Genomic DNA, 17,321 nt, shown 5'->3' on the forward strand with positions numbered 1-17,321 from the left:
TGTTGTAGTAAAAAGAGTATTCATTTGTATATTTTGTTTGTATATTGATGAATTGACGTGCAGGAAAAGTATTTTGAACGTGAAAACATATTATGTATATTGCTAAAAACAGAATTTCTTATACCCTTGCAGAGGGTATATAAAATTGGTCAGATGTTTGAAAGGCACAGAAGGAGTCGTTTCCGACCCTATAAAGTATATATATTCTTGATCAGCCTGAGACGCTGAGTCGATATAGCAATGCCCGTCTGTCCGTCCGTCCGTCTGTTCTTCCGTCCGTCCGTCCGTCGGTGCGTATGCGTCAGCCATCTTAAGAGCTATCGGGATGACATTTTTTTGGGCTTTTTGTTATCCGGGAAAGATAAAGTATGAAAATCATCAGAATCGTACTATTATATCATATAGTTCTAGAAGAAACATTGTTGCAAAAATTGGAGTATTGGATATAAAACCTTAGATTCCAAAATTTGAGTGTGATTGGATAAATAGAAACCACTAATCATGGGCAGTTCGGTTGCTTCATTGGGTAAAACTTCAAACGTATGGATGGTCTCCGTGCCGCGGAGGTGAATTCTACAAACAATTTGGCCCAAAGACCGAAGTTGGCTATTTCCTAAACCACGGCAATTCAATCTACTGGGACCAAGACGGCAGTTGGGGGGACTTCAGATTCGCGGATAAAACTCTTCGGACTGCCCGAGTCGAGAAGGGAAAACATATTTATAAATTTCCTATCTTGCACTTGATCACAAACAAAAGCAACACTCACCAGTTCTAGATGTTTCAATCTATCCCCTACATCATCAGGAGCGGAGGAGGCAGTGGTGGCGGCTGTGGTGGCGGCGGCAGTTCCCATCCGAGACGGGCAGTTTTTATAAACGTGGCCCACTATGCCACACTTGAAGCAGGAATTTGGAGGTCTTATCGGCTTCGGGCATCGGCTTTTGTAATGCCCCCATCCAGAGCAGTTAAAACATCGGGTTTCACTTGTTGCAGTGCTTGAGGATTTATTTTCAAACAACGAAGCTGAATACAGCATGACGACTCGAGTAGAGTTATCCCGCAATCCATCGATGATCATATCGACCAACTCGTTCTCTGGAATCGGAGCGTTCATAGCAATCTCCTGCATCTCGATTGCGAATCTTAAGCATCCTTCTCCTGCCTTAATGCGCCGGCTCCGTGGTACACCTCTTCCACACTGCGCGAGCGTCCAAACTCTCGGAGGAGGATCGCTTTGAGTTCCTCATAGCTGTGCACCGATACCGTGCGCAGCAACACCGCCGCCGTCCCCTCCAGCATGCGACGGCATGCAATCAACCGTAGGCGATCATTTAACTGTAAGATTTCAAAAGCGTCTTCCAGATCGTTCAACCATTTATTTATATCATACGCAGTATCCGCTGAGAACCGGGCCACCATGCTTTCAATCACACTCAAGTCACTGACTTGCTGCCTCGGTGCTCGGAATTCATCCATGTTCTGCAACTGTAGCACTTCATGTGGTTTCCGCAGCGTCGTCAGTTGCTCGTCCAGACTGGGGGAGGCGGGAGCAGCCGGTGTGGTAGCGGCGGCGACAGACGGCACGGAGGGTGCGAGGGCGGGCTTATCTTCCCATGGGTCCGCAGCCCAGGAAACGTCCGGGCCAGTGACGGGTGCGGCCAGCGAGATAGCAGCCCGCATCGCAGACACGTAGGCGGCGGACACCCCATCAGTGTGCACACCAGAGGCGGGTGCGGCAGCAGCGGGCACAGCCGGTGCAGGTGCGGCAGCGGCGGGCACAGCAAACGTGGGCGCAGCGGTGGTGGGCGCAGCAGCGGCGGCCACAGCAGCAATTAAGGTGGCGGCGGGTACAGCAGTGGATGCGGCGGTAGCGGGTGCAATGGCGGCGGGTACAGCAGTAGATGCGGCGGCGGCGGGTACAGCAGTGGATGCGGCGGTGGGCGCGGCCGCAGCAGCCACTGCAACGGGGTCAGTAGCAGCGGCGGGCGTGAAGGCGGCCACCCTGTATGTGGATCGTGTGGCCTGCCTTGTACCGCAATGTATGTCCTTTCGGGTAGTCATCCCACTTCTGAGTTGTAATAACCTATTTATTATAGAAATACTAACAATCGATACTTCGAAATACTTACATCGATATATGTGTAAACATTTAACATAAGTCATAAATAACTGGCATCATACATATGGAAGAACTCTTATTGTTAGACAAAATGATGAAAACACTACAGCGACCACCTAGAGTTATGACGAAATATGTAGACGATCTTTTTGCCATAATTAAAGAAGACGAAATCCAAAACACTCTCGACAACTTAAATTCTTTTGACGGAAACATTAAGTTTACAATCCAACAGGACTAATGAAGAAAAGTGTGATAAAATGTATATAGGGACAACCAAATCGAGGCTAAAAACTAGACTATCACAACATAGATCTGACTACAAACTTTGTCAACACTCCAATGTACAAAAAACGGCACTGTGCCGCCAGTGGACATTCCCCATATTTTGACGAAGTAAACAAAATAGACCAAGAACAACACTACAACATTACATTGTCGTTAAATTAATGTTAAAGATAATCACAATTAAATGTTTTTATAGTTGCCCTGAAGACGACCACCGATGAGTGGTCGAAATATATCAGACCATACAGCATTTCATCGTCTATTTGTACGACAGCCATGTAATATAGTTATCCACTTTTAGTTAAATTTGGCACAGTCATTAATAGGTATAATAAACCAACAAATGTTAACTTTAATGATAATAGATTAGGAAATAATGACAACCAATGGGTTCTACGGACGTATATGATAAATTCACCCGATATTGATCAATTTTGTTACAGTGTTAGTTTATAAATATAATAAATATTACCAATATAAGATTTTATGACATATGAAGCTATATGAAATAGTGATCCGATCAGGCTGAAGCCAAGATATACAAACTGTACAGTATATATCATAAACTTACTATAATTTTTAGTAATGGACTCTAAACTATTTGTTGGTCTGTTGTCAATATCGTTTTTGACAAAACAAAGGTTTGTTTTGGTGGGGCTTGATTGAAAATAGGGGTTTCATTAAGGCCTATATAACTAGGTGCTTTTGTAAGCCTGACTTTGCCAGTTTAAATGAAAACATTATTACCACCGTTTGGTCTTATCTGTACAATTGTAGAGATATAAACTCAGCTGCTCGCCTATTTTTCCTCTGAATTCACTCTTTTATATTGTGTGTCTCTTCGTAGGCAGAAGCGGCTTAACAAACCTCCCTGTTTCTCTCGAAAGTTATCCAATTTAAAAAACTTTTAGAACTCGATCATCAGATTTCGCTCTTAATTCACAATGCTATAAGAATTATCTTCAGCGCTGAAAACTTCAGTTTTCTTCTGACCCTAACCAATTTTATGATTTTGTTAATTCCAAACGTATCTGTGCACCAATCTTTTTTGTTCTTCAAACATATTGAGCAAATCTGTATCCTCATCATTTAAAAATGTCTTATTGTATTTTTAATACAGTGATTGATGAAAGTTGTGTATTCTTCGGGGCCAGATGGTCTAACTGGTTGAGTACTCAAGTTCTGTGCAAATGCGTTATATAAATCCATTTTAAAATTGTTTATATTGTCTGTCGAATCTTCCTCTTTTCCTCTTTCCATATCTTTCATTAAATGATAGACAAAAGAACTGGACGATCCTTAAACAACAAAAGTTCCTTTTACTTCGCTTGTCCGTCCTATGTTAGACTATGGATCTTGCATTTGTTCACTTCAATTTGAGTCGCACGAGACTAGAATTGAGTCAGTTCAAAAGCAGTTCCTGCTATTTCGTGTCCTAGTAGACTTCTTTTAATCAACCTTCCTTCCCTAGTTAACCGTAGGTTTATGATGGGTGTTATTTTTATGCACAAGCTCCTAAATGGTGATATTGACTCGCCTGAGTTATTGGCTCAGTTTAATTTGTCGGTACGATGTAGACGGAGTAGACATCCTATTATACCTTTGAGCTTTAGTCGTTGTTCTTCTAACAAAGCCAAGCATCAACCTTTTAGGGTCCTCTGCTCTGATTAAAACCGTCTATCCCTGTAATATGCTTAGAGTCTTTTATTACTATACCTAAAACATCTATCTATAGTATTATGATTTGTTTGTTTCGTTATATGGATGCTCCGGTCGGTCGGTCGGGTGAGAGGTGGGCAGCTATCTGCTTTGTCTAACAGGCTTTATCCTGGTGTTGTAGGAGCTACTTGAACGTACTGGGCATAGTATCGTCGACATCCGCTACAAAGAATCACTCGATGTGCCTTTCCATGGAACTGTGCGTCTATCATATTTTGAGAGTTATTTAGTTTTTATGAAAGGTGTGTAATTATAAATTACGTTTTACCATCCCAAAGCCACAAAGCTCTTAAGAGCTATTTATCAAGTATGAAAGTCTCTCTGGTCGGGCCACTATATTATATTGTTATATACGAAAAGTAGGTGAAGAAGTTGCAGTATCGCTATAAAATTGAAATACTAAAGTGATAGTTTTGGATATAAAACATCAGATCCCGAAATTTCAGTCAGGATATCATACAAAAATATCGAATAAATAGAACACAAGTTACAGTCAATATAAATTGGCTGTGCTCAAGCGCTGCCAGCTGCCTCCTACATCATTGGTCGAAATGAACAGAGCAGCAGACCACACAGACACACACAGACGCACCGCTACATAAACTCTATGTGTATGCGTGCCGTGGTTTGTTTAGTGAATGAGAGAAGAATAAAAAAATGTTGTAGTAAAAAGAGTATTCATTTGTATATTTTGTTTGTATATTGATGAATTGACGTGCAGGAAAAGTATTTTGAACGTGAAAACATATTATGTATATTGCTAAAAACAGAATTTCTTATACCCTTGCAGAGGGTATATAAAATTGGTCAGATGTTTGAAAGGCACAGAAGGAGTCGTTTCCGACCCTATAAAGTATATATATTCTTGATCAGCCTGAGACGCTGAGTCGATATAGCAATGCCCGTCTGTCCGTCCGTCCGTCTGTTCTTCCGTCCGTCCGTCCGTCGGTGCGTATGCGTCAGCCATCTTAAGAGCTATCGGGATGACATTTTTTTGGGCTTTTTGTTATCCGGGAAAGATAAAGTATGAAAGACACAACTCTGAATGAACTGTTAGTGTATGCGTGTTGTGCTGTGCTTAGGGAATGATGGAAAAGAAAAAAATTTTAGTAAAAAGAAAAATAATGTTTTGTTTGTGTATTGATGAATTGAGTTGCAGGGAAACAAATTTCAAAATGTAAAAAAATTATTGCCAAAGACTGCAAGGGTATAGAAACTTCGGCATTGGCGAAGTTCGCTTCTTTGATATTTTTATACTGCATTTAAAAATATTTTTCATATTCTGTGATACACATTAATATTTATTTCTCAAATTTTGCAGCTTTGAACAATTTAAAAATCCCATCTGTGCTAAATATATTTGTGCTACAGTTCTGGCAGAATATCGAAAAGATTCTGTATTTATAGAAGAACAACTGAATGAAACTAAAAGTTTTGTCAATGTTATTTGGCTGGGCTACAAATTTAAAGAAACCATAAAACGGTTAACTCAACTATATAAAGTAAAGTACCCTTTGTATAATAAAAGATTCATTGTTTTACATTGGGTACCATCCGAACTAATTAATCCTAGCGTTGAATTTGCAAAAATTACAATGCCACTATGTGAAGATTATAATTCTTTGGAGAGTGCGAACTGTAAATATGAGTTAACACCCATTTTAAAATTTTATTCCAACAGTCTTAACTATGATAAACAGCTTATTCATGCTCTGCGTATGTTTTATATATCTGACCAAGATCTAACAGAAATACAGCAAGGACTTAATTTTCAACCAAAAATAAAGAGAACTAAAGAAGACTTGTATAACGAAGTTGCATGTAATTGGTTAATAAAACATAAAGATGTGTACCGCAATTGGATAATAAACGACTTTGTAACATTATATGTAGGTGGTATATTTCCATTGAATGTTACAAGTCAAAGATACAAAAACATTGAAAAAGCTGCGCAAATGGCAATTACTGCTATAAACAATAATCTTACTATACTGCCAGGATATAAGTTAGGTATTTGGATAAACGATGGAGCATGCAAGTCCGATATGGTATTAAAAGAATTTATACACTATTACAATCAACCAAATGTTCTGGGTGTTCTTGGACCTGCTTGTAGTGAGACTGTCCAACCAATAGCTGCGATTTCCAAACATATGAATATGATGGTTATATCTTATTCAGCAGAGAGTGCTGCCATATTTGATCGAGAAGCTTATCCCTACTTTTTCCGTACAATTGGTACTGATTGGTTGTTTATTGATGCATATCTGGAAATTATGAAAGTTTTTGGCTGGAATCGTGTTGCTGCTTTAACGGTAGAGGATCACACAACTATGGAATATACCTTTTATATGGAAAGTAAAATGAAAAATCATAATCTAACTTTGATTTTAGATCGAAAATGTAACACTGTCGCAACAGCTATCGAAATGAGAGAGGTTGGTTGTTAAAGCTAACAACATAACTAAGTGTCACAATTTTAATAATTTCTTCTTTCAGCACTTGCATAAGTTAAAGAAAGCACAAGCTAGAATAATATTTGCAAATATTTATGGTCATAACGCTGCCATGGCAATATGCGAAGCTGCAAAATTAAAAGTAAGTAATAATTGACATAAAAGAAATCTAATTAATTGCAATATTTTCAGATGACTCAAAAACACGATTATGTTTGGTTTTTCCCTTCATGGGTGTTGAGTGACTTGACCACTTGGAGAGGATCCGTTAATATTAGCTGTACTGCTTCAGAGTTTCACAATGTAAATAGATTTATAGTCAAGTGTTGTGACACTTAACATACTAGTTTTTCTTCAGGCTATCGACGGTCATTTTAGTGTAAGGCATGTTCCGTTCGGCGACCGTAAAAGTCAGATGCAAGATGGCCAATTCATTGGAACCTGGATTGACACGTATAAATCAAATGACGGATTCGTTTCAAATTACGCTGGATATACATATGACGCTGTATGGACCTATGCCCTCGCTGCCCACAAACTTTTACAAAAAAACAAGCAAGCTGTTAATAGTTTACGAACTAGTTATGTTACTAAGCTCTTTGCCCAGCTTATTCGGGAAACTGAATTCGAGGGTTTATCTGGAAAAGTCAGCTTTAGCCATGGCGAGTTTGCTGGCACCCGAATCATCGGCATAGACATTTTACAGTGGCAGAATAAGAACTACTCTGTTGTTGGCAGTTTCAAACCTAGAGCAGAAAGTAAAGAAACAGATATTTACGTTCATAACTGGCTATTAACTGTAAATCACTCTAAAATATTTTGGAGTAATAACCATATTCCTGAGGACGGGACGTATGACTGCAATTTTTCGTTTTTGGCACGTGCTTTTCAAATTCAGTGCGAAACATCTGCTGCGATAGTTGCTATAAGTACATGTTTCTTTTTTATTTCTCTCATATCTTTACTTTCATTCCTTTTTTGGAAACATCGATACAATCGAAAAGTACAGTATTCTGCTCAGATAATGAAAATGTTCGGCATTGACCTGCTGTCGCCGTCGCGCAGCAAACATAATACATTAGACAAGTGGGAAATAGCAAAGGAGAATGTAGTAATTAATCGACGATTGGGTGAAGGAGCATTTGGTATGGTTTATGGCGGAGAAGCTCAGCTGTCGCCAGGAGCATGGACGGCAGTTGCTGTAAAAACACTGAAGTCCGGTCAAACCGTGGAAGATCGTTTAGATTTTTTGTCAGAGGCGGAAGCGATGAAAAAATTCAACCATAAGAATATCATAAAACTCTTGGCCGTCTGTGTGCAGAGTGAGCCAATATATACAATAATGGAGTTCATGTTATATGGGGACTTGAAAACATACCTTTTGGCTCGTAGAAATATGGTTAATGAAAAAACTACGGATGAGTCTGATATATCGGCAAAGCGCCTTACCATGTATTCAATGGATATAGCCCAAGGCTTGGCATACCTTGCTAAAAAGAAGTATGTCCATCGTGATATCGCTTGTAGAAATTGCCTAGTTAATGCCCAGCGAGTTGTAAAAATTGGAGACTTCGGAATGGCACGGCCAACATATGAAAGCGATTATTATCGGTTTAATCGTAAGGGCGTTCGAAAACTTTTTCCGGTACGTTGGATGCCTCCTGAGACACTTACTTCGGGCTTGTTTACACCTTCCTCCGATATCTGGTCTTTTGGAGTAGTCCTATTTGAAGTTATTTCATTTGGGTCTTATCCATACCAAGGGTTAACCAATAATGAAGTGCTTGATTATGTTAAAAGCGGAAATACATTGCAAATACCAATAGGAGTCAAACCGCAACTTAAGGGTCTTTTAAAAGCCTGCTGGACCCAAGAAGCCGATAAGCGACCAAATGCACTAGAAATTATTGATTATATTTCTAACTTTCCTCGCTTGCTAACTCCGTGTCTTGACTGGCCTACTGCTATTCAAATGTCTGAAATAGAAAGCGACAATTTAGACCTAATTTCACAGAGTTCTTCGGCCGAAACAAAATCATCCTTTCACCTTTATAGTAAGGATAATTTAATTCATCATGACTTAATAGGCAAATTTAACCAAACACACGTAACAGATGAAAAACTTACGCCTATTCCGACATGCAGCTCAGATTCAATTTCACCTATTACACCAGATGGATATAGCATAATGTCCCCCCTCATAATGCAGAAATGAGAAATCGTCAAGGTTCGATGTAATTTTAAAAAAAATTTAATTGTTATACATATGTTTACCACTAAAATTATCAAACTATTTTCCTGATCAACTTTATTTGTAGGGTACAGTTGATATTTTACGTTAACGCAATATTAATATATCAAATCAACATTTTATTTTCCATATTATTATTTCTTATTAAAATATAAATTATAGCCTTTTAATCTGGCATTCTCTGTTCATTATTACTTTTTTTGTCGAGCGATTGAGCAAAGTGACGAAAAAACGTTTTTAGAAGAGGAACGCCCATATTCGAGATTTACGGGCAGGAAGAAACAGGTCGAGATTTCTATTTAGTGGGAATTAAAGAAAGGTTTGCCGCTTTAGAAATGTGGGACACCGGGCCTACCTAACCTAATCCTATTTTTGCCGTCAACTGCCAGCTCGCAACTTTGCCATTTGTATGGGAGCTATATGATATAGTGATCCGATTTGGATTAATCCGACATATATAAACTGTACAGTATATATGAGCCTACATGCTGTAACGGTAAAGAAGAAGTTTGCGTCGTTCCAGACGGACGGATGGACAGGCATGGCTATATGAACTCGTCTATGGGTTGCACTTTTCTGACCAATGTTAATATACCCTTTTTGCAACGGTACAATACACAAAATTCTTTTCTTTTCTCTTTTGACAGCCCTCGCGGCCAATATCTTCGCGCTTGTCACAAGTTTTTGTTGTTGGGTGTTTTAGTACGAAAAATATTTTATTTTTCATCATTTCTTTTCATTTGCATATTGCAGTAAGCTTTTGCTTTGGTTTGTATACGCCTCTCTCAGCATATAAGTTATGAGTTCTCATGTCGGACATTTTTGTCTTACCATGTTTTTCCTTGTGGTAACAAAGGATCCGACTCTTGGAATTCAAGGTTCTTGCTTTAACTAATTCACAACACAGAATTTAACGTTAAAATAGTTACTTTATTCACTGATGTTATTAGTTCTGTCTCCAATATTAGACTGCCTCCACTCCGGAACGTGGTCCCCGGCGGTGAATTCTAAATTCGTAATACAAAGATTTAAAATTTACGTTTCTGGTAAAGTGCGTCTATTGAATCTTTCTGTAATATGAACGGTCGGGGTGCGGGGGTTGGCCATAATTGTAGGGAGAATGATGTGCCAGGTAGGGTTGTTGTATGGGATGATTAGAATGACGTTCCGAGTGAAGATTTAGTATAATACATATTGTTTATTTATTTGCAATCTATCCTAATGGAACAATAAGCAAATGTGAGGAATGGTGAATATAACATGACTGTGTACAGCAAAGTTAAATTGTTTGTCAAGAGTTACATTGAATACATTGGGATATATTTAAATTGAACATTTTTAGCACTTACATTAATATCAGAAAATTATTTAAACGATTAGGACTTGCAGCTGCATCGGGCCTTCAGCGTCGAATCACCAGTCCGGCTCCGATCGGAACTGCAGATCAGGAGGGTGGCATCTTTTTAGGCGCCTGGAGTGCGTGCTGTTGTCAAGCAGGTTAAGGGCCAATATGTTTTCGTGGGTTTCCAGCCTGGAGCAGTATCGAGTGCTATATTTTCGGATCTCGGATCTGTAGTAATTAATCGACGATTGGGTGTAGGAGCATTTGGTATGGTTTATGGCGGAGAAGCTCAGCTGTCGCCAGGAGCATGGACAGCAGTTGCTGTACAAACACTGAAGTCCGGTCAAACCGAAAAGCGTTTAGATTTTTTGTCAGTGGCGGAAGCGATGAAAAAATTCAACCATAAGAAGATCATAAAATTCTTGGCCGTCTGTGTGCAGAGTCAGCCAATATATACAATAATGGAGTTCATGTTATATGGGGACTTGAAAACATACCTTTTGGCTCGTAGAAATATGGTTAATGAAAAAACTACGGATGAGTCTGATATATCGGCAAAGCGCCTTACCATGTATTCAATGGATATAGCCCAAGGCTTGGCATACCTTGCTAAAAAGAAGTATGTCCATCGTGATATCGCTTGTAGAAATTGCCTAGTTAATGCCCAGCGAGTTGTAAAAATTGGAGACTTCGGAATGGCACGGCCAACATATGAAAGCGATTATTATCGGTTTAATCGTAAGGGCGTTCGAAAACTTTTTCCGGTACGTTGGATGCCTCCTGAGACACTTACTTCGGGCTTGTTTATACCTTCCTCCGATATATGGTCTTTTGGGGTAGTCCTATTTGAAGTTATTTCATTTGGGTCTTATCCATACCAAGGGTTAACCAATAATGAAGTGCTTGATTATGTTAAAAGCGGAAATACATTGCAAATACCAATAGGAGTCAAACCGCAACTTAAGGGTCTTTTAAAAGCCTGCTGGACCCAAGAAGCCGATAAGCGACCAAATGCACTAGAAATTATTGTTTATATTTCTAACTTTCCTCGCTTGCTAACTCCGTGTCTTGACTGGCCCACTGCTATTCAAATGTCTGAAATAGAAAGCGATAATTTAGACCTAACTTCACAGTGTTTTTCGGCCGAAACAAAATCATCCTTTCACCTTTATAGTAAGGATAATTTAATTCATCATGACTTAATAGGCAAATTTAACCAAACACACGTAACAGATGAAAAACTTACGCCTATTCCGACATGCAGCTCAGATTCAATTTCACCTATTACACCAGATGGATATAGCATAATGTCCCCCCTCATAATGCAGAAATGAGAAATCGTCAAGGTTCGATGTAATTTTAAAAAAAATTTAATTGTTATACATATGTTTACCACTAAAATTATCAAACTATTTTCCTGATCAACTTTATTTGTAGGGTACAGTTGATATTTTACGTTAACGCAATATTAATATATCAAATCAACATTTTATTTTCCATATTATTATTTCTTATTAAAATATAAATTATAGCCTTTTAATCTGGCATTCTCTGTTCATTATTACTTTTTTTGTCGAGCGATTGAGCAAAGTGACGAAAAAACGTTTTTAGAAGAGGAACGCCCATATTCGAGATTTACGGGCAGGAAGAAACAGGTCGAGATTTCTATTTAGTGGGAATTAAAGAAAGGTTTGCCGCTTTAGAAATGTGGGACACCGGGCCTACCTAACCTAATCCTATTTTTGCCGTCAACTGCCAGCTCGCAACTTTGCCATTTGTATGGGAGCTATATGATATAGTGATCCGATTTGGATTAATCCGACATATATAAACTGTACAGTATATATGAGCCTACATGCTGTAACGGTAAAGAAGAAGTTTGCGTCGTTCCAGACGGACGGATGGACAGGCATGGCTATATGAACTCGTCTATGGGTTGCACTTTTCTGACCAATGTTAATATACCCTTTTTGCAACGGTACAATACACAAAATTCTTTTCTTTTCTCTTTTGACAGCCCTCGCGGCCAATATCTTCGCGCTTGTCACAAGTTTTTGTTGTTGGGTGTTTTAGTACGAAAAATATTTTATTTTTCATCATTTCTTTTCATTTGCATATTGCAGTAAGCTTTTGCTTTGGTTTGTATACGCCTCTCTCAGCATATAAGTTATGAGTTCTCATGTCGGACATTTTTGTCTTACCATGTTTTTCCTTGTGGTAACAAAGGATCCGACTCTTGGAATTCAAGGTTCTTGCTTTAACTAATTCACAACACAGAATTTAACGTTAAAATAGTTACTTTATTCACTGATGTTATTAGTTCTGTCTCCAATATTAGACTGCCTCCACTCCGGAACGTGGTCCCCGGCGGTGAATTCTAAATTCGTAATACAAAGATTTAAAATTTACGTTTCTGGTAAAGTGCGTCTATTGAATCTTTCTGTAATATGAACGGTCGGGGTGCGGGGGTTGGCCATAATTGTAGGGAGAATGATGTGCCAGGTAGGGTTGTTGTATGGGATGATTAGAATGACGTTCCGAGTGAAGATTTAGTATAATACATATTGTTTATTTATTTGCAATCTATCCTAATGGAACAATAAGCAAATGTGAGGAATGGTGAATATAACATGACTGTGTACAGCAAAGTTAAATTGTTTGTCAAGAGTTACATTGAATACATTGGGATATATTTAAATTGAACATTTTTAGCACTTACATTAATATCAGAAAATTATTTAAACGATTAGGACTTGCAGCTGCATCGGGCCTTCAGCGTCGAATCACCAGTCCGGCTCCGATCGGAACTGCAGATCAGGAGGGTGGCATCTTTTTAGGCGCCTGGAGTGCGTGCTGTTGTCAAGCAGGTTAAGGGCCAATATGTTTTCGTGGGTTTCCAGCCTGGAGCAGTATCGAGTGCTATATTTTCGGATCTCGGATCTGTAGTAATTAATCGACGATTGGGTGTAGGAGCATTTGGTATGGTTTATGGCGGAGAAGCTCAGCTGTCGCCAGGAGCATGGACAGCAGTTGCTGTACAAACACTGAAGTCCGGTCAAACCGAAAAGCGTTTAGATTTTTTGTCAGTGGCGGAAGCGATGAAAAAATTCAACCATAAGAAGATCATAAAATTCTTGGCCGTCTGTGTGCAGAGTCAGCCAATATATACAATAATGGAGTTCATGTTATATGGGGACTTGAAAACATACCTTTTGGCTCGTAGAAATATGGTTAATGAAAAAACTACGGATGAGTCTGATATATCGGCAAAGCGCCTTACCATGTATTCAATGGATATAGCCCAAGGCTTGGCATACCTTGCTAAAAAGAAGTATGTCCATCGTGATATCGCTTGTAGAAATTGCCTAGTTAATGCCCAGCGAGTTGTAAAAATTGGAGACTTCGGAATGGCACGGCCAACATATGAAAGCGATTATTATCGGTTTAATCGTAAGGGCGTTCGAAAACTTTTTCCGGTACGTTGGATGCCTCCTGAGACACTTACTTCGGGCTTGTTTACACCTTCCTCCGATATCTGGTCTTTTGGAGTAGTCCTATTTGAAGTTATTTCATTTGGGTCTTATCCATACCAAGGGTTAACCAATAATGAAGTGCTTGATTATGTTAAAAGCGGAAATACATTGCAAATACCAATAGGAGTCAAACCGCAACTTAAGGGTCTTTTAAAAGCCTGCTGGACCCAAGAAGCCGATAAGCGACCAAATGCACTAGAAATTATTGATTATATTTCTAACTTTCCTCGCTTGCTAACTCCGTGTCTTGACTGGCCTACTGCTATTCAAATGTCTGAAATAGAAAGCGACAATTTAGACCTAATTTCACAGAGTTCTTCGGCCGAAACAAAATCATCCTTTCACCTTTATAGTAAGGATAATTTAATTCATCATGACTTAATAGGCAAATTTAACCAAACACACGTAACAGATGAAAAACTTACGCCTATTCCGACATGCAGCTCAGATTCAATTTCACCTATTACACCAGATGGATATAGCATAATGTCCCCCCTCATAATGCAGAAATGAGAAATCGTCAAGGTTCGATGTAATTTTAAAAAAAATTTAATTGTTATACATATGTTTACCACTAAAATTATCAAACTATTTTCCTGATCAACTTTATTTGTAGGGTACAGTTGATATTTTACGTTAACGCAATATTAATATATCAAATCAACATTTTATTTTCCATATTATTATTTCTTATTAAAATATAAATTATAGCCTTTTAATCTGGCATTCTCTGTTCATTATTACTTTTTTTGTCGAGCGATTGAGCAAAGTGACGAAAAAACGTTTTTAGAAGAGGAACGCCCATATTCGAGATTTACGGGCAGGAAGAAACAGGTCGAGATTTCTATTTAGTGGGAATTAAAGAAAGGTTTGCCGCTTTAGAAATGTGGGACACCGGGCCTACCTAACCTAATCCTATTTTTGCCGTCAACTGCCAGCTCGCAACTTTGCCATTTGTATGGGAGCTATATGATATAGTGATCCGATTTGGATTAATCCGACATATATAAACTGTACAGTATATATGAGCCTACATGCTGTAACGGTAAAGAAGAAGTTTGCGTCGTTCCAGACGGACGGATGGACAGGCATGGCTATATGAACTCGTCTATGGGTTGCACTTTTCTGACCAATGTTAATATACCCTTTTTGCAACGGTACAATACACAAAATTCTTTTCTTTTCTCTTTTGACAGCCCTCGCGGCCAATATCTTCGCGCTTGTCACAAGTTTTTGTTGTTGGGTGTTTTAGTACGAAAAATATTTTATTTTTCATCATTTCTTTTCATTTGCATATTGCAGTAAGCTTTTGCTTTGGTTTGTATACGCCTCTCTCAGCATATAAGTTATGAGTTCTCATGTCGAACATTTTTGTCTTACCATGTTTTTCCTTGTGGTAACAAAGGATCCGACTCTTGGAATTCAAGGTTCTTGCTTTAACTAATTCACAACACAGAATTTAACGTTAAAATAGTTACTTTATTCACTGATGTTATTAGTTCTGTCTCCAATATTAGACTGCCTCCACTCCGGAACGTGGTCCCCGGCGGTGAATTCTAAATTCGTAATACAAAGATTTAAAATTTACGTTTCTGGTAAAGTGCGTCTATTGAATCTTTCTGTAATATGAACGGTCGGGGTGCGGGGGTTGGCCATAATTGTAGGGAGAATGATGTGCCAGGTAGGGTTGTTGTATGGGATGATTAGAATGACGTTCCGAGTGAAGATTTAGTATAATACATATTGTTTATTTATTTGCAATCTATCCTAATGGAACAATAAGCAAATGTGAGGAATGGTGAATATAACATGACTGTGTACAGCAAAGTTAAATTGTTTGTCAAGAGTTACATTGAATACATTGGGATATATTTAAATTGAACACTTTTAGCACTTACATTAATATCAGAAAATTATTTAAACGATTAGGACTTGCAGCTGCATCGGGCCTTCAGCGTCGAATCACCAGTCCGGCTCCGATCGGAACTGCAGATCAGGAGGGTGGCATCTTTTTAGGCGCCTGGAGTGCGTGCTGTTGTCAAGCAGGTTAAGGGCCAATATGTTTTCGTGGGTTTCCAGCCTGGAGCAGTATCGAGTGCTATATTTTCGGATCTCGGATCTGTAGTAATTAATCGACGATTGGGTGTAGGAGCATTTGGTATGGTTTATGGCGGAGAAGCTCAGCTGTCGCCAGGAGCATGGACAGCAGTTGCTGTACAAACACTGAAGTCCGGTCAAACCGAAAAGCGTTTAGATTTTTTGTCAGTGGCGGAAGCGATGAAAAAATTCAACCATAAGAAGATCATAAAATTCTTGGCCGTCTGTGTGCAGAGTCAGCCAATATATACAATAATGGAGTTCATGTTATATGGGGACTTGAAAACATACCTTTTGGCTCGTAGAAATATGGTTAATGAAAAAACTACGGATGAGTCTGATATATCGGCAAAGCGCCTTACCATGTATTCAATGGATATAGCCCAAGGCTTGGCATACCTTGCTAAAAAGAAGTATGTCCATCGTGATATCGCTTGTAGAAATTGCCTAGTTAATGCCCAGCGAGTTGTAAAAATTGGAGACTTCGGAATGGCACGGCCAACATATGAAAGCGATTATTATCGGTTTAATCGTAAGGGCGTTCGAAAACTTTTTCCGGTACGTTGGATGCCTCCTGAGACACTTACTTCGGGCTTGTTTACACCTTCCTCCGATATCTGGTCTTTTGGAGTAGTCCTATTTGAAGTTATTTCATTTGGGTCTTATCCATACCAAGGGTTAACCAATAATGAAGTGCTTGATTATGTTAAAAGCGGAAATACATTGCAAATACCAATAGGAGTCAAACCGCAACTTAAGGGTCTTTTAAAAGCCTGCTGGACCCAAGAAGCCGATAAGCGACCAAATGCACTAGAAATTATTGTTTATATTTCTAACTTTCCTCGCTTGCTAACTCCGTGTCTTGACTGGCCCACTGCTATTCAAATGTCTGAAATAGAAAGCGATAATTTAGACCTAACTTCACAGTGTTTTTCGGCCGAAACAAAATCATCCTTTCACCTTTACAGTAAGGAAACACATAATTTAAATCATCATGACTTAATAGGCAAATTTAACCAAACACACGTAACAGATGAAAAACTTACGCCTATTCCGACATGCAGCTTAGTTTCAATTTCACCTTATACACCAGATGGATAAAGCATAATGTCTCCCCTAATAATGCACCAAATGAGAAATCGTCAAGGTTCGATGTGGTTTTAAAAAAAATTAATTGTTACACATATCTTTACTACTAAGATTATAAAACTATTTTCCTGATCAACTTTATTTATAGGGTACAGTTGATATTTTACGTTAACGCGATTTGTTCTTTGTTCTGTTCTTGCACTTTTTTTTTGTGCTGTGCACTCTAGCCGCCTCTTTGTTTTATTTGTAATTATTGATTTTTTATCGATAATTATCTTTCTGCTGTGTATTTAAATTTTTGTTATACATTCTTATATACATATTTTTTTATTTTTTTTTTATATTTTGCCTTGTGTTTCTTTTGGGTTTTCAATGGCTTGTTGTCTTCCTACTTGCAAGCATTCTGATCGTTTTGCTGATCAGT

General features: G+C 38.7%; 1 protein-coding gene across 1 annotated transcript in view; it reads left to right on the plus strand.

Moving 5' to 3' along the window:
- Positions 1–13,050, plus strand: part of LOC124461123 — a 201,113-nt gene extending 188,063 nt beyond the window's left edge. The window contains exons 5-10 of the mRNA XM_047012681.1: positions 5,451–6,567; positions 6,629–6,727; positions 6,778–6,888; positions 6,944–7,730; positions 10,446–10,619; positions 12,938–13,050. Of these exons, the coding sequence (XP_046868637.1) occupies positions 5,451–6,567; positions 6,629–6,727; positions 6,778–6,888; positions 6,944–7,730; positions 10,446–10,619; positions 12,938–13,050 (2,401 nt within the window). The remainder of the gene's footprint in view (positions 1–5,450; positions 6,568–6,628; positions 6,728–6,777; positions 6,889–6,943; positions 7,731–10,445; positions 10,620–12,937) is intronic.
- The last annotated feature ends 4,271 nt before the right edge of the window (positions 13,051–17,321 follow it).

Source organism: Drosophila willistoni, unplaced genomic scaffold, assembly GCF_018902025.1.
Source record: "Drosophila willistoni isolate 14030-0811.24 unplaced genomic scaffold, UCI_dwil_1.1 Seg209, whole genome shotgun sequence".
Lineage (NCBI taxonomy): Eukaryota > Metazoa > Arthropoda > Insecta > Diptera > Drosophilidae > Drosophila > Drosophila willistoni.